Raw genomic sequence first — 18012 nt, 5'->3', positions numbered from 1 at the left:
CATCAGTTTGAAGCTGTTCTGAGCTCATGACAAAGAGTATAGCAATGCCAGTGGCATAAGTGGATGAGCAGAAGCTATGTAATCCTGCAATGTAAATGTAAGAGGACAAAATAAAAAGAAGGAGGGAGGATGACCTCTTAGACATGCACAGAAAAAGGGTTGGGAGTCACTTTTTTTTAAATGGAGAGAGAGAAGTGGTTTGAGCTCAAAATGAAACTATCAGCAAGGCTAGAATTAAAAGAAAGCTTTAGGAATGATCTAACTTTTATTTTATTACATTACAGAAGACAAAAAATCAATAGCTGGTAATTCAGACAAAAATGAGTTATACAGGCCATTGACACAATGGACCAAACTTTATAACAACCACATCTGATGCTGTCAAGCCACAGGCTTCAGTGGCGCCAGTAATAATTATGGCTGATCACCTCTAATTCAGAGCTGCCTTGCTTGATAAAGGTGTCACTCTGAGTGGCTGCAGCATCAATATCAACTGAGGGTGTCATCCAATGGGTCAGCCTGCTGCAGAGAGCTGTGAGCTGTGTTTTCTTAATTGAATAGGATAAACCCTTGCTTTTCTCCTCTTCTTTTCTGTCTGTAAAAATCATATATACCTTAAAAAACCCCAATTTGAAATCATGACTGAAACTACTTGAATTCAAGGCTAAACCATGACTGAAGCTAACAGTGTTGATTCATAGATAACATATTCCAAAGACAGTTTCCAACCATAAGAGTATCCTCAGGAGGAGACTTTGGTACTTTACAAAAATCTGTTTCATCGCTGCTTTGATGAATTAATGAATCTGCTCTCCAAGAAACCTGTTTGGTAAAATGCTGCTAGGCAATAGAAATTGCTTTTCATAAACTCCTATCATTATAAGAAAGAAAAAGCAATGGCTTTGTGTTTTCTATTGTTTTCTGCATCTGGGTGTATAGGTGTATCCATTGACTGTCAGAAAAATTAATTTCAGTCTGAAACATTAGGTGGAGTGACTTTATAAAATAGTTCTTTATCTGTAAAGAAAGGAGTCACTTTTAAATACCCCTCTAGTGTTTCAGGTGCCATTAACACAACTTTGCAGGTTGACATTGAATCTGTTAGTCTTATGGTTGCTGAGGGATGGTACATTTCACTTCTTCTTCATATTATTATCATTACCTAGGCTTTGCATTCTTTTGTGGAGCAGCTGTGTGGACTACAATTAATTGTGAGCAATGGACAGTGAGAGAACCTTCTGAGGGGGAAGACACGGGAGGTATTTCAGCCACAATTACTATAGCATCAGGACTTCAAAACCACAATAGATTATGCTCGTGTACATGAAAAATTATTACAAGCTTCACGTACAAACATTCTCTAGCCTTAAAAAAATCTCAAATATCAGACTTGGGAGGTAAACACCAGAAAGGCATCACTTTACGTGCAGGATAGGCAATAGCAGCAGCAACCTTGGATGTCTTGGGGCTTTTATGGTACTTTTTAAGTAGTGGAGAAAGAGAGTGCCTTGCCCTTGTACGTTTGCAGGCGCACCGTTGTTATCCTTCAAGAACGTGGGGCTTGGTTCCAGCCCTGCGCGGCTGAGGGAGAGAAATCCCTCCTAGGCTGAGGCAGCACCGGCGGCAGCGGCGCTGTGCCTTGTCCCCCGCTCCACGCAAACCCGGCGCGCCCGGCTCGCGCCTTCGCCTCGCCCTCCTGGGCCCCCGCGCCATGCCCTCCCGGCCCGGCCGCCGCATCTCCCTGCAGCCCGCGCCGTCTGCGCATCGAGGGGCGAGCGCGTTAGTGTGCGGGATCTCCGGAGCAGCCTCCGTCAATCATCTCAGCCCCGTCCCTGGGTTTTCCTGTGATCCGGCCGGCAGCTGCGCAGGCCCTTCAGAGGCGGCTCTGTTTCTTTCTCTGTTTACTCGTTTCCAATGGCAATTGCACCACCAAGTCTCAGTACGTCTGGAACTTGGCCCGGGGCTGTTTTGGTTACATTGAAGTTTTTGCTTCAGCTCTGCCAGATTTAAATGGTGACTTCACCAGCACTGAGCTAAAAAGGAGAAAAGGGGAGGAGGGAGGTAGTGTAGCGAGCAGGAGCGAGGGAGGGAGAGGGCCAGAGCATTACATCATCATTTGGACGAGAATCAAATGGGAAGGATATGACTCACTCGGGCTAGTTAAGCTTTGGCTCAAGTTCTACATACACTCATTCCAGGGCTCTCATGTTCTGCACCTCAGCAGGGAATTCAGGCTCAGTGATGTCCATGAGGTTTGTTTTTAATTTTCTTTTCCTTTTCTGATTTCTATATACTTTTTTTCCCCCCTTACTTTCCTCCTCCTCTCCTCCTTCCCTCCCTAGTCCCGCTTTCCCACTCTCTTTTCCACTTCAGCAGAGTTTGTTTTCTGGTGCGTGTAACCTCAACTCGTAGCAGCAGAAGCTGGGTTTCTGACCAAACCAAACCCAAACAAGGAGCACAGCAAACTTGAGAGAAGTTTGGTGGATTGTTGTTTGTTTGTTGTTTCCGCCCCCCCCCCCCCCCCCCCCCCCCCGCCCCCCAGTCATTGTGTTGCTCCTAATCGGAGGAGACAGGGAGAGAGTTAAAATGCAGGAACCAATCGCTTGGACGGTGATGTAATGCTGGAACTGCAGGGTTGTTAAGTAATGTGAGAGGAAGGGGGTCAGGGTTGCAAAGCATTTACCTGCTGTCAAGGGGCTTTAAGTTTATTATCAATTGCAGTGACTGTAACTGGCTTCAGACTGCACTCTCTAATTATTAACAGACTTCTCTTTTTTATCTTTTATTATTAAAAGTAAAACTGTATTATGGTATTTTAAAAAATGTGATATTATCACAGCTGCAAATTATTTTCCACCAGGGTTTTTTGATATTTTTAAAATGGCTTGAAACTGGGTATCTCTTTAACAAAAAGCCCAGGGAGTCAAAAAGAAAAGAGAAAGGCAAAAAGGAGTGGTTCTTTGAGCATAGCTGGAGAATTTGGAACTGTATGAAGGGAGCAGTTCAGCCTCTGCCTAGCAGAGTGAGTAAAAGCTCCTACTGTTGCAAATCGGCTGTACAAAGTAAAGCGTTGAAGGGAGGCAGTTTGCAGAGCTCATCCCGAGCAGCCTCGGCGTTTCATCCCTAACACTTGTCAGCAGCAGTCTGATCCCTAGCTCACCCCTAGATCACTGCTTGCTTGATGTGCTGCTCTCATCACCGTTCTGGGACTTCTGAAGTTGCGACCCAGCAGGGCAGATCCCCTCCTGTCCTGGTTCTACTTTCCAGAACTACCTGGGAGTTGGCACATCTGCCCCCTTTTAGCCTTTTCTTTTTTTTTTTTTTTTTGCATTTAGCCAGCAGCCTCTGGGGGATGGAGGGGGGAGAAACAAAAGATACCTCAGCCCCAAGTTCACCGAGAGTATGTTACCCTTAAGGTGGGCCACACAGAATTTAACACCAAGCCTCTGTTTGGGCATTGCTCATGCTTAGATGTGGGATTAATGCAAGATACCAGGTGTGTTTTGGTGTCCTCAGGATACCCGTTCTGCTCGGAGGAGCTCTGCATCAAGTTTCTGTGTCGAAGAGCTGTCTGCTCCTAAAATACTGCTCTCAGAAGTGCCCCCTTCAGGGAAATTCTCTCTCGGAGGGAAACACTGTATTGGTGTCTGGATCAGCAGTGGATCAGAGATTTGCTTGGTAACTAAAGATAGCCTTAAACACACTCTCGAGGCTTTGGTGATTGTTTATATTTTTTTACACCCTAGAATTGGGTCCTGAGTGAGCAGAATACCAAACAGTTTTGTCTGTGATGATGGCAACACCTCCCCATGTTCATCTGAACAAGACCAGAATCCCTAACCAAATCTGCCTTCTCTTTCCTCCAGTAGTCCTCTGCAAAGATATCTTGTGCCTAGCTGTGATGTTCCCACACTTCACTCTCATTTTTTTCCAAAATGCCCTGATTTCCAAGCCCCTCAGTCAACTGCTCGCGCACAAACAAGTGCTCATGTGCCAAACTTTTATCATTTGAGAGCCTAACGTAAGGCCGCACCCGGCTCAGGCCCACGATGCAGTGCAGATATACCATATGGATTAGATTGCGCAGTGCTCTGTTGAGGATGTGTGGGTTGCGGAGGGAGCTGTGCTGCTGCAGGAGTTCATGTAGGATTTCTGACTCATATTTTCTCCTAGAAATGTTGGAAGTACAATTCTACCATCAGAGTAAAGCCGAGTAGAGTCTTCCCTTAGCCTGGCTGCTCTGGGTGCTGAGGTGGACTTGTCTTCACTCTTTCCCTTCCTGAGTTTTCACTCTGGAGAATTTGTACGGGAAAATTCCATCAGTGTTGTCCTAGGATAGTATCTAGCCACGTTGGGCAGAGGGTGACAGACTGTCACACTTCATCTTTGCCTACACAGAAATGCATCCTTGCTGTTTCTCCTATAATAACATAAAATACACTGTGTGGCATGGCCTGGCAGCCTTTGGGCATCAGATTGCATTCCATGGGAGATCAGAATCTCCCATGTCTGGTACTGGCTATTGGCATTTCATCTGGCTGGAAGGGCAATGAAGTAGAACATCTTGGTGCTTCAGTCAGCGTGGACTGTCCGATGACCCTGTCTTGTGCTTACGACTTTCACAAATCAGCTTTTGTCTTCTCCACTCTGCTGATTTTTGCTCAGTGAAGTTAGGTAGAGAGTGTAAAGATATAAATCCTTCTTCCCCTTCAGAGGTGCAACTCTAAGCTACAATTTGCCTCCACTACTGAACTTATATCTACTGAAGACCACAGAAGAAACCAATTTTAAAGGCTTCTTTCAAAAAGTTGCAGTTCAAAATTCCATGTCTGTACACGTGTCTCTGTGTGTATGCATGCATGTATGTATGTTTGTTGCCTACTGAAGCCACAAAGCTTAAAATTAATGAGGTATAACTGTCCTAATGAGAGACAAACAGTTCTAGTTGTGCTTGGCAGGTGCTTTTGAAAGGCATGTTCATCATGGACAACAACAAAAATTGAAGCAGCTGCCGATTCTGGATTCTTTCAGTGCTAGCTGCCCATCTTGTGCTGCTTTGAGGCCACTGTGCAGGTATGCCTGTGGACTTGCAGCTCCATGGTCAGAGGTCAACGCTAACAGACATCCTCAACAGGTCTGAAGCTGGGCCTTCTGGCAAGAGGATTTTCTTATTGAAGATAGATATCTTTAGGGACCTAATTTTTAAACATCAGCCAAGAGAAATGGTAACAGCACTCTGAAAATGAGCATCAGAAGATATATTCAGAAGCACATGTAACATGTCAAACAAACCAGAAGCCAAACACACCAGAACGGGAAGTGGTATTTGCACTGGAGAGCTGGCTGTACGCAGTCAGCCTGTGAAGAAAGGCAATCTGCTTAGAGCAGAGCCTGGCTGGAAGAGGTCCAGTAAATTTTCCCCACCAAGATCCCAAGTAACATTTCCGCCTGCATCGTTGAATGTGTGCATTGGCAGAATACCTGCTCTATAAGCTGTGTGATTTTAAGCCATAATTTGGTGATCCTTAGCTGGTCTCTGCATGCACAAAAGATTTGGCACTGCAGTTGTGATACGAAAGGTAAAGATCAGAGAGCTTATTTTTATTTGACTGAATGTTATGCGGCTGCCCCTGTGTTCCTCGATTTTCTCCAGTGAGACTGCTGTTTCCTTTAAACATTTTTGGGAGACTTGGCCGATATTTATGAAGTTTTTAGAGTTGGCGTGACAAGTTCTGGAGTCAGAGAAGGCCAGATGTTGGGTGGAAGGAGTGGCAGGGCTGGCCTCACATCGTATTTTGGACATGGGAGGCATGAAGACCAAGTTGTCTTCTGCATTCAGGGCAGGGTACTGGGGCAGAGTGGTCTCCTCCAGCCTCCCCCATCTCTCTCTCCTTGCCTTCCCACCATTCTTTTGTTTGTCCTGCACATGCCTAGGCCACGTTCAGCCCAAACTGTTGAAATCAGCTCTGCCAAGTATTACACTTTCAGATCAAAATAAGAGTTTGGTTCCTTCAGTGTGAAATGAATGCTAGGTCTTTCTCTGCAGCTATAGATAAACCAGATATGAAAGTAATTACATCTCATTCCTATCTGACTCTCTTATTTGCCATAATCTCTTTTAATCCCTTTGATACTCATCATAATAATGTTAATCTTAATGAACTCATTTGATATTAATGCGGATGTGATTTGTAAGTTCAGAGCAGTCTTGCCATTCCTGTTTAGCATTTATTAATATCCACTTAACTGTATTTATGCTCTCTTTCTCCTGCAAATGGACTTGGGTATTTCTGTCTTCCACCTAGCTTATGTGGCAGTTCCCATAATGGAACTCTCTTCCCACACTCAGGTTCGTATTTCCTTTCTATTCCTGCTTACACCATCCCAGAGAAATTACCTGATAGAAAGGCTGCATGCATCTGATACTGGCTTTCTGTATCCCATTGCTTACTCATTTCTTCCACTTTCGACATCAAATTTGAAGGAACTCGTATCCTCTTGCTTCTCATTCATGTGGCATTCCTTCTTAGATTGTTTCAGAGATATTACCTTACTATAGCCCTTGTTTCATTGTCTGAGGGTGAATGAGTAGGAGACAACCTCTACTCTTGGCAAAGAGGCAGATTATTTGTTGCTTACTACCAAACTCTCCCTGAACACTCTGTTTATGGGTGGGGTACCTTGCCCAAACAGTTTCCAATGTGACCAGCCAATTCCAGTGAGGGAGGACTATGTTTGGATGTTGAACCTGATCCAAAGCTTATTGCAGTGAATGAGAGTGCTGCCTTGATGGACTTTAGATAAAATCCATACAACTATCCTCTTTCCTTCCTGTGAGCACCAACACTCTAGCTTTGGGATGTGCCCTCCTGAAAAACTACTTGTGATCCCACAGACTGATGAACCTTGCATTAACAGGTGATTTCCTCTCTGTTGGTGCTTGTGTTTGTTCTTAAACATGGCATAGAAGTTCTGTGTTGTGGTACTTGCCATCTTTCCTTTCCATTTCTGCCAAACGTATTTTTAAGGCCTGGATTGTCAAATAGCATGACTTATATTTGAGCCTCAGTGACACACATTTTGCTGTTAAGGGCTTTTGGATCCTGACAGAGCCAGGAAAGTATCATTTATTTAACAGAACACTGTTTATTCCATCCCCACTTCCATTCTTTATTTTATGTCCTGATGATTCCCTGTAGCATCACCTTCCTATATTAAAATGAATAACCATACTGAAAACATCTAATTCTAATTTACTGAAAGATTTCTGCACATTATCATAAAATCAGCCATTGTCTTAATAAAAACTAATACTGGAGAGTGAGAATTGTAGTCTTTCAGGTCAGCACAAGATGTATTTGTGTGATGGTCTTTATTGTAACATAGTATCTTTCATTCAAGTGTGTCACAGGATGTTTTGCAAATTACAGCCATTAAGTCGAAAATATTAAAGCTCTTTATTAGTATGAATACAAGATGTATTCATATAAATAACAAGATGAAGGGTTTTACTGCAGATACCTACAGCTCTTGTGCTGCTCCATGACCGTGAAGAATATGGGCAGTGTGGGTGCTGTTTTCTGGAGATCAATAAATCTGTGCCCATTAGCAGCAGCAAATTAATAATAAAAGTTCATTACTTTTTCCCTAAATGTCAAATAGTTATCAAAAGCCCTGTCAAAAATAATAGTAGAACAGTAGAATGTTTTACCACACTGGAAAAGCTCATCAACGCCAGTAATTTTATATGTCAGATTTAACATGAGCTAGCTTTTTCCAAACTGAGTCTTAAAAACCAGAACAGAAAAAATGTTACTGGAGCAGATCTTCCCTTTGCCTCCGTTTAAGGGCACTCAATATCATGTAAAAAAGAGTTCCCGTACTATGTTCTTTGTGGTCATTTGGTTGCCAGGTCGAAGTGAACTTTTCTTTCACTGCGGCTAAGGATGAGAGCTGTAATTCTCTTGTACCTTCACTCACAGGACTGCAGGAACTGTCATTGCTCTGAATACTTTTTCATTTTCCTGACATCCTTTGATGTGAGTTTCTTTTGTAAATTTGTGTAGAAATAAGATTTCTGAAAAAAATCCAAAATAAAGGCTAAATTAAAGCTCACTTTATGGATTGCCCGAACCAGCAGATCCCTTGCCATTGGAATCCAGTGTTGACAAATACCTCTGTGGCCATTCATATGAAACAGGGCTGTGCTGCACGAAGTGCAGATTAGTACAGAAATCTCTGTATGCATGGATCTGTTTGTTTATACAAACAAAATTGACTTCTGTTATCCATATCAGAAAGAATTTATCACAAGTAAGATTCCAAGGTCAATGACCTAAGGCATTGATGTACGTATATGCATTTGAGTTTCAGTGTTTTTCTTTTTGAAATTGAAACTATATTAGCACAGCAGTAACTCCTATTTCAAGCATTTCCAAAATGAGAAATCAAATATTGGGCAAAAAATTTAAACAACAGTTAAAGGGGAACATTGCTATGCATCAGTGAGGCTTTTGTTTGGCTTTTTACTTGTGAATTTTGTGCACTATGGAACCTTTTCCATTCGGAGGAAACCCTACTGCAGCTGCTGCAGTTCAGTAGGTGCTGTAATATGTTGAACAAACAAATAGTATGTAGCAAATTTTCTTTAGTAAACAACCTAGCCATTTTTTAGTTTAGTTTAACATATTTTGACTCAACTTTGTAGTGCCCTATAAAAGAGCTGCAGCATACTTCGAGAGAAGTACAAAACCTTACCAGCAACATTTATAAAAATCTAATGAGAAAATAAATTAATATTTCAGACAAAAAAAAAAAGACTATAGACTTAACTGGAAAAGTATGGATTTATAAAGATCTATTTAGAAAAGTGAAATGAGGTTGATTGGAAAGTTTCCAACAAGGTTTCATAATTGTTAAAATTGCGGCTTTTGACAAATAATAATTGTTTCAAGGGAAATTGTGAATTATTTCAAGAGAAAATTCTTTCCCATCCAAATTGGTAATAGTTTTTCCTGAGAAATATTTGGGGTTTTTATTTAAAAAAGGTCTTGAAAGAGAATAACAGTTTCTCACTTGCTGTATACTGAAAGATGATTAATCTTTGTATATTTTTTTTCCACTGGATGGCCAATGTCTCTTCTAAATGGTTCTGTTACTTGTGATTAATTTCTGTTGGAAAATGCTGAGCAAGTGTGAAGAGTAGCAAGTGATAAAACAAACAGTAATACTTATCACACATATTACACTCCAGAGTTATAAACTTTAGTCTCACCTGGTGCCCAGGAGAGGTTTTTGACTGATAGCACAGCCAGCAGCACCTCTATGTAATGTCTCCTTTTTTTTTTTTTCCCTTGAAAGATATTTCTTTATCTGAGGCACACTTGGTTTAAGAAGCAATGTTCCAATAAGAGGACTTTTTGTAGCGTAGGTTGGATTGAGATGGATGTAGGAAATGTACGAATCTGATGCTTTCTCACACAGCACTGAGCACAGGAGCATTGGTTTTTGGAGGCACATCTGCATTGGCATGTGTCTGTTGTACACAGTAATTATCAAATAGGGCAAACATTAGATATAATAATTAACTGATTGGCTCAGGGTCAGATATTTGGGTTAACCCGAACAATCACCAGAAGACTTAGGAAGATCTTCTTTGTAGTGGGGAAAATAAAAAATCTCTACACCAAGAAGTAAAGAACATGTGCACCTCATATAAGAGGTATAACTGTGGCTCTGAATTGGTGCTGCTGGAGAGAGAATAAGTTAAACTTCAAGATGCTTCATTCTGTAGCTTTCCCAATATAAATAACAGTCACTTAAGCTTTAGGAGATACCTGTTAAACATGCAAAGATAAAACAGGAATACTCACAAGTAGCCATTTTTGCCTGAAATGTGAGACAAAATGAAGCCAGATATCTTTTCAGTTTATAGACAGATAAATGAAGTCTTTTTCTCTGCTTGACTAAGCATCTGTATTTTCTGCTCACAGTCAGGAGTTACAAGAGAAATCTAAAATGATACACGGAAATCCATCTCAAGTATTTCCAAAGCAGTCAGGTATTTGAGGTTTGACTTTAAATTTTTCCCTCTTTTTCTTTTTTTTTTTTTAAAAAAAAAAAAAAACACAAACCAAAAACCAAAGAAATCCCCCCCAAAACTCCAGGGAAGTTAAAACGTAACAAACAAAAACTTCTGAGTCTTTGTGGTATTTTTCAGCATGTTTTGCAAAACTAGGGGGCAAGTTTTGTCCATCACTGTGTGAGAGATCCATTTGCTAATAACCAGTGAGCAAAAAAGTACATTTTACAGGAGCTTAGCTAGCAGAAACTGTTCCCACTATAAAAATAATGGCACATTAATGCCTTTTTGTATTGAATTCCCTGTATACCTTTTCCTGTGTTAGTATTTGTCCATTAACTAATGACTACCCCATAAGCTGCCACTAATATCACATGTAAAATTGTCTTGCCCTTCTGCATGCTCAGTTATTATTGCAAAATTAATAATTCCTCATGGAATGTAACATGAAGACTGAGAAACAGTAACTAAACATGATTTTTCCGTGGCAAAGGCCTGTGCGATGATGCTGACTCAATCTTATATTTGACTTGAACTAAAAGGCTTAGAAAAGGATATTGTTTATATTAATGAAGTTTCCAAAAGTGCAGTCTAGACCATACAGCCTGTCTCTCACTGGACTGGTGGCACATTCTTTACTGTCATGCATACACCTTGTTTGCATCCTCTTTTCACGTAAACAAGACAGGCTTTGTCACTTCAGAGTTCTGTGCCTGACGCTCTGCTAAAATGACTGTTGAACTGAGAGCAAATCACTGAATCTGGATGTGTGGTAGAAACGTCCTGGCTGAAGGAGCTAATCCTTTTGGAAAACAAAACAAAAAGTCCCATACTTTCCTGTGGGACATACTATTTTTCCTTTGGCTTGAGAGCAGCGTTCCTACCCAGTTAATTTATTAATGAGCCTAATCAGTCTTTAAATAAGGTAGTTTTGAAAGTATCAGTGTTAGTTCTGGTTTTCATTTATGCGTTGATATTGATGTTCAAGTTTCTAACTAGCTGTTAAAATCAGTTAGGAAAATTCTGGGAGAGAAGATGGAAAGGACTGAGTTGGAATATTAGCTTGTTTTTAATAGAACAGGAAATGAAGAAAAACTGACAGATTTAGGTTTCTTTTGTGTCATTGGTGTGCTTGTAGAAAGTGAGTTGTAATGGTAACTGTTTTATGTGAATAACAAATTTGTTGACTTAATAGCTGAAATAAAAATTAATAACTTAGGTTAACTCAAAAGGAATTAATTTCTTAATTACTCTGTGTAAAGAAAAAAGGCAAAGAAATTGCCAGGTTTAGAAGAAAATTAACTCCTTAAAATGAGCTACGTAAATTTCCAAATTAATGTGGCATTTCAAAATGGAAAATTTAGAAACATAAAAAGCCTCTATTTCTGCGAATAGCGGCTTCTCCACTTCATGCTTCTCCACTTCCAAGACTTACTAAATATAATTTATTAGTGAATTTAATAATTTTGGTCAACCTGATAGTGCTGCTTTTGGTAAATTTTCTATTTGACTGAGGAAAAAAAAAAAAAAGCTGAGCTCCAGCTTTTGAGCTTGGCTGCAATTTTTTGCATAAATCACATCAGTTACAATGCGAGTGAATTCACTGTGGTAGAGTATATTAAATTCGAACATGTGCTCCATATAATTGAATTCTCTATCCTCACGTTACTTCAGAGTTTGCGTTGATATCGGGACCCTCCAGAAAGAGCTTTTTGTCATTTCCAACGCAAGCATGGCTCTTGCAACTTAATTTTTTTTCCAGCATATCTCACCCAGTGTGAGTTGCAGGGCCAGCAAGGCACTGTGCTGTACTTTCATCATCTCTGCCATCGGTAGAACTAGCTATGAGTTACAGTGGCTGAGGAAATCTTGCAAGGTTGTAAAACTCAGGAATATTAAAGGAGGGCATGTAAATTCATGTAGTTTGATGCTTGCAGGATTGGAGACTAGATGTCCATAGAAGATGATTGAGAAAACTTGTTTTCTTGCCAGTGACAGGTTAAAAATAACTCTTCACTTTAAGCTGCCTGTAAGACCGTTTCTAGTCTTGCAAGACCTCTGGGAAAGAGTTTCTTTTTGCTTCAGTGGGAACCTTGACCTAAAGAGTTGAGTCTTCTGTTTGGTGCCTGTTTTCCCTGGAGTTTCAGTGACTTATCATTTTGACTGTCTGGGATTTGATGATTTGAAATACCAAAGGGATCTGGAAGGGTTTTCGTTGTCACACAGTCCCTGCGGACTGGTGGTCAGAAGGGGAGGTGTGACTGGATGCCCAGAATGGTCATTCACTTGAAAACCATGTTTCTGTTTTGACAGAAAATTTCTCAGTTAGTCTGTTTTTTTTCTACTTTGTTCAGAGAAGAGTCAGAAGTTAATGAGGAAGCCCATAAAACTCCATTTTAAGGTTGCGTTCTTTAAGTCATAAAATGAAGGTCCTCTGGGTGAGACAAAATGTATTAAATATTAAACACAACATTCAGGGTGGCTTTTTTTAATGGATATTTTCCTCAGAAAAGAACATAAATGAAACATATGTAATCCTAAGTCGATTAGTCTAAGTGGGAGTCTGTCAAAACGTGCCAAATTTGCAGTGGTTTTTGTGTCTGTTAAGTAGCAAGATTCTGTGATACACTTTCATTTGGTATGATTTTTATCCAGTAATGTGAATTTCTCATTTGGTTATTTCTCTTTGCGGTGATCCTTGATATGTTACTTAAAAAAAAAGTCTGAGCAGTTGAACCATATGTTTGTATCATAGCTCCTAATGTCAAAATTTTAATTGATTTTCCCATATTCAGGGTTAGGAGGGAGCTGTATCATGTTCCACGACGTCATAAAAACAAAAATATTTGAAATATGTTTTGAATAAAAGGAGAGGGGAGAAGAAAAAATGCTTAACTTAGAAAAGATGTGGGATTCATTAACAAAGGAAAATACTGGCCACGGACCAACGGCAAGCCAAATGTTTTGCCAGCAGTTTGCAGTTCACAGTCATCATTGCATGTCATTCTGCCTCCTGCACCAGCCCCTCCAACCATATATGCCTTGCTTTTAAAGAGAAACCTGTCTGGTTTGAGTTGAATAAATTAATTTGGGTTTACTTAGTTTAAAAACAAAAATATAGAGGGCCTAATTTTATTTCATTATGCCCGTGGGTAAAGGCAGTCCAAGGTAATTACAACCACAGTGCTGGTTGCTCTATCTTAATTAAAGAGGGGGTTTTTTTTACACATAGGTTTTTGCACAACCTAATAAAATAGTTTGTGGTCTGGCTTGCCTCAGTGTCGTAAGAGTGTACTCACTTGAGAAATTGTTCAGCTTTTGCTAAAGCTGAGGCCCTTCCATGCGAGAGGAAGCATGGAGCTGCTCAAGAGAGCACAGGTAGTTTACAGTCCCTCCTATTTAGTGTAAGGGCACCATCGTAAATCATGCAGCAAACAACCTTTCATACAGTCTCATACACTAAGGTGCATGCTTGTTGGCAGCAATGAATGTGTAAGCTTCAGTAAGTTTAAGCAATAATGAACTCTAGAAATGTGCAACACCGGTTACACACCTGTGACTGAACCTCTTATAATTGCCCTCCCCTAGTCCGGTTTTGGATTGTTTGGGATTTTTTTTGGTCGTCTTTGCAAATAAATATGATTTATTGCTCAGCAAATTCTTTTAAAGAAAAGGCATAAAAACATATAAATAATACACTTTGGGATGCTGGTTAAAAAAAAAACTCAAACAAACTCAAATCCCAACAAGCATGGCTAAGATGGCCTGTTATTAGAAACGTCAAAGAAGGCATGTTTGCTAGTTGAGTAAATCAAGTAGCGTGGTAAAGACACTATCTCAGGGATGATTAAGGGTAAGTGATTTTCATTACTACATTAAGTTCTCCTTTCTGTTGTGGTGCTTTTTATATCACATCAAGCTTAGCTATTTACTTACGCTGCTTTAAAAAGCCCCAGTGCCTCAATCACTGAAATAATGACTCAGTGCATTGATTCAGAAAGACAACAACACAAGCTAGCTTTGCTTAATGCTCAGGAACCTGACACAGGTACTTTCTTTGAGTGCTCCATCTCATGCAGTTGGGATAACTGACTGAACTCAGTTTTGCAAATACCAGTGGAACAGATCCCCAGGTGACTCAAATCAGTAAAATTTTGCTTCTCCAACGTGTTCCCCCTTTCACTTGGCACTAGTGCTTTTCTTCAAGTTGCACGACTTTCCCTGACTTTAGATTCACATTCTTAGATATTTAGGGCCACCAGTTGTCCTCTAGTCAGATCATAGTTGTGTTACCATTCTCATTTGCAAGGTCGAGGTTCACAAATGTTTCTGAACCTTGCAAGAAGGGTCTCAGTGTTGGAATAAGGAATATCCGAAGGACCCTAGATGCTTTGCTGAGTGATCGGCGGTGGATTTTGTTTCTTTCTGTTGGGCATATGGATTCTCCTATGGAGGGGCAAGCAAGTTTAGCTTCAGCTGCTTGAACTGACAGTTTCACCGTTTATGAAGGAGGAAATGCCAACAGGCTGTGCATTGTACCCCAAGCCAGGACTCCATCCAAGGAGAGGGCAGCCGTAAGCTGCTTTGGGCTGCTCTGAAACTGCTCTGAAACTGTCTCTGTGGGACAAGGGGAGCTGAAATGTGTAGTGTTTGACAAAGCTGGAATCTCTTCCAGCCTGCCTAGGAATGGCCCAGGTCACTTGGCAGCACTGGCTGCATAGGGGTGCGAGTGTGATTATAGACATCTGGGCTTCCTAGAGGTCTTCATGCCTAGAATTAGGCATGTGTAAATGGGGAGAATTAGCCTAGAGGTGGATCAGAGAGACTTCCACCCCCCACACTTAAGTTCAGAAGGTGAAAATACTGATTTATTTCGTACTCTTTGTGGTGATACTGAAGCAACAACATCCAAATATGCTTCTAGGATGCAGTTGCCAAAGAAATGTTTCACAATGAACACAGAGGGGCATCCCTGTGGCAGCCTCAGCTGAGGTGCTAATGATTTCATAACCTGTTCTTTTATTATGCAAGCCATAAAACCTGCTGAGACTGCTCAGTACAGGGGTGCCAGCTGCCAAGGCAGGATCCAGGGCGCAATGGTGGATCAATAATGGGTTTGCATGTGGAACAGATCTATACTGTGTATTTTACATACATGGCTTTGAAACTACAAGAAAACAGCCACTTTCTATTTCCATTTACATTAGAGTCTTTTATTGAAAATCTGAAATAGACATTTATTGTGACCATAACCTTACCACAAATTAAAATCAGATCCCAAGTCCCCTGTGAAAAAGAAGCTCAGTATAATGTATGGAGATGTCAGAAATGATACTAAATGACACTTAACTTTAAACCCCAAACACTACGCTTAGCCATGGTTTAGGGTTAAATCTGCAGTGGAAATAAGACCGGGAGCTAAGCAAGGCTTACAGGGGAGGGAATGTCCCAGTAGATGTATAGCCACAAGCTAAAGAACAAACAGCTGGTTGTGTGTGTCTGCCAAATGCAAAGTGTCTTGCATATATACTGCTGCATTTTCTTTTCTTAAACCACAGATTACCTTTGTTATATATCCTACATGGTCCAGGCCAGATTTATATGAGATATAATGTTGTTGGTTCAGATGGTTTGGTGATATAGAAAAAGAGATAAAGGCAGATTTCTGTGTTGATCTAAAAGGTACACATCTGAATCTTTATTCCTAAACACCCAGTTTCTCAGCCAATTTTATGTATGAGCCAATTTAAGGACTTGTTATCTGGCAGACTAATACCATGGATAAACTGTGCTTCACAAAATAGAGAGATCAGGGAGAAAAAAACCAAATCCATGCTGACCTGCGACCTGACTCTGCTGCTATTCTCTGCATTCATCATATTTACCTTTTCTATTAAAAAAAAAAAGAAACAAAATGACAACAGCAAAGGCAGAGCAGAGTGAGTAAGCCATGGCTTCCGACCCCTGGAAATTGGCCATACTCACTGCTGTGCAAATTCCTGCTGCTCTCTGAGCTGAGATCATACTGTTGGAGATGGCAAGTGTATAGAGCACAGATCTGTATCTTTCTTCCATTGCTAAATATTAACAGTAAAAAATAAACGCAGGTGATGCAACAGGCTTTGACCAGGACTATTTATGTGACTGTTGAGATATTTTAACCAGATCAGTCAAATGTCTGGCACTCTGTGGGCCAAATCAAATAGAATTGATGTTACTGTAAACTGAGTGGAGCTGACATTTTCTTGCTTAGGTAAAGTTAACATTTTTTTAGATGTTCACGTGCACTATATTGGTGTGTCTCAGGGTATGTGTGTGACAAACATTTTGCTTATTTTATAGGAGACATCTAAAATATGGCACATCTTTGCCTTTTCATTCTGCCTGTTCTGCCTCTTCTCTTTCCTAAGCCCTTTTCCTCTGCCCTCCCAACAGAGCTGAACAAACATTTAAAAAAAAAAAAAAAGAGAAAGAAAAAAACAACACCCCAAACTAATGTGACTTAAATGTCAGCATGCTCTGAACTTATCAGGCCAGCAAGAGAAACAAATTACATAGTCAGAGGCCTTCCAGTGACAACTCCAGTGTGCTCGTTCCCACAGTTTAAATCTGGAAACTCTTAATGCAAATGCTGGAGTTGATTGCAATGGTTACGGTGGCACTTCACTGAAAAGCATTGCTTTTGAATTCAGTTTTGCAGTGTTGTGCAGTCAGTGCTGGTTAAAACTACGCTCATGTTCTTGGAAGGGCTGTTTTCAGATCTGTATGTCTACAGGAGACTGAGGCCACATCTAGACAAGTGGCATTATTTCAACCATGCAAATGCAGCTACAGAAGTCCTTCTAGCCTGATCAGCCTGGTCTTTTTAAGCTAGTTTATACAAAGGTGATTTCTCCTTGCTCACTTACAGTACTGAAAACTGTGAGGTGCAAAATCCTAAAGTTATCCAGTACTCTCAGAGCTTCAAAATTCACTTAATGCAGTTTTTGACTCTGCAGATCATAATTCTATATTACTTATGTTGACATGGAAATGTTCTAGCTAAAGCAGTGTGCAGTGGCAGTTCTCAAAGGGAACCAGAAAGAAAACAAGAAACAGTGCAAACCAAAACTACTCATGGAGAAGGTATGAACACTTACAGTTTGTGTTAAAGACATGAAATAAATAATCAGAAATAAAAATAGCAATGTGTTAATTCATACCGTAGACTCTTGGAAGTTGATAGGATGACCAGAGCTTTTGCGTGATTGCCTACTGACTGTGAAGCCCTTTAAGTTGGTGAAGTGATGCAGTCTTAATCTTCAGCACAAAGGTCTGGTTTGGGAGAATGTTTCCCCTTTAAGACAACATGTCTCTCAAGACAAAAATGAAATTTAAAAAACCCCAAACAGCTGCAAAACACTAAACCAGAAACATCAGTAAAAATTGGAAGGTAAAGTAATCTTTATTATTATTATTATTATTATTATTATTATGTAGTGAATCGTTAACAGGCATAAGTCAGCATTTCAGGGTATAATTTAGGAAAATACCTTTAAAGGTGTCATAGTTTTTTATGGGTCTGATCATGTTCCAAATGACCATGTTAGCAACACTCCTCTGAACTTCAGTGGCAAGAACATCTGCCACATTAGGAACAACCTCTCCTTGTCTTTCTCAGCTGTATTGTATGTGCCGCACAAGGCAAATATGATGAATGTAAAGCATACTGGAAAGCTGGATTGCCTAATTGGCTTCAGCCAAGAAGAGCAGCAAGGGTAGAATTTGGCCAGTGCTCTCAGGAGAAATGCTGTGAATATTATTGTGATCCTCCTGCTTCACTTCATAAGCTCATCACCACCAGGGGTCAGGAGGAATTGCTCAGACCACAGATGTCAAGGTGTGAGGTGGGGATTTTTGTTTTCTTTTGAAGCATAAGACATAGATCACTG

At 40.5% G+C, this 18012-nt stretch overlaps 1 protein-coding gene across 2 annotated transcripts in view; it reads left to right on the top strand.

The window, feature by feature from the left end:
- CREB5 (cAMP responsive element binding protein 5) overlaps positions 1 to 18012 on the top strand; it is a 261919-nt gene that overhangs the window by 155883 nt on the left and 88024 nt on the right. The window contains exon 1 of one of the 2 annotated variants that reach the window (XM_061996948.1): positions 2202 to 2252. The exons of the other annotated variant lie outside the window; for it this stretch is intronic. Within the exon in view, the coding sequence (XP_061852932.1) occupies positions 2206 to 2252 (47 nt within the window). The 5' untranslated portion in view covers positions 2202 to 2205. Of the gene's footprint in view, positions 1 to 2201; positions 2253 to 18012 lie in introns of those variants that run through there. 2 annotated transcript variants of the gene reach the window in all.

This window comes from Colius striatus, chromosome 5, assembly GCF_028858725.1.
Source record: "Colius striatus isolate bColStr4 chromosome 5, bColStr4.1.hap1, whole genome shotgun sequence".
NCBI lineage: Eukaryota > Metazoa > Chordata > Aves > Coliiformes > Coliidae > Colius > Colius striatus.
This window is presented reverse-complemented; position numbering and strand designations above follow the sequence as displayed.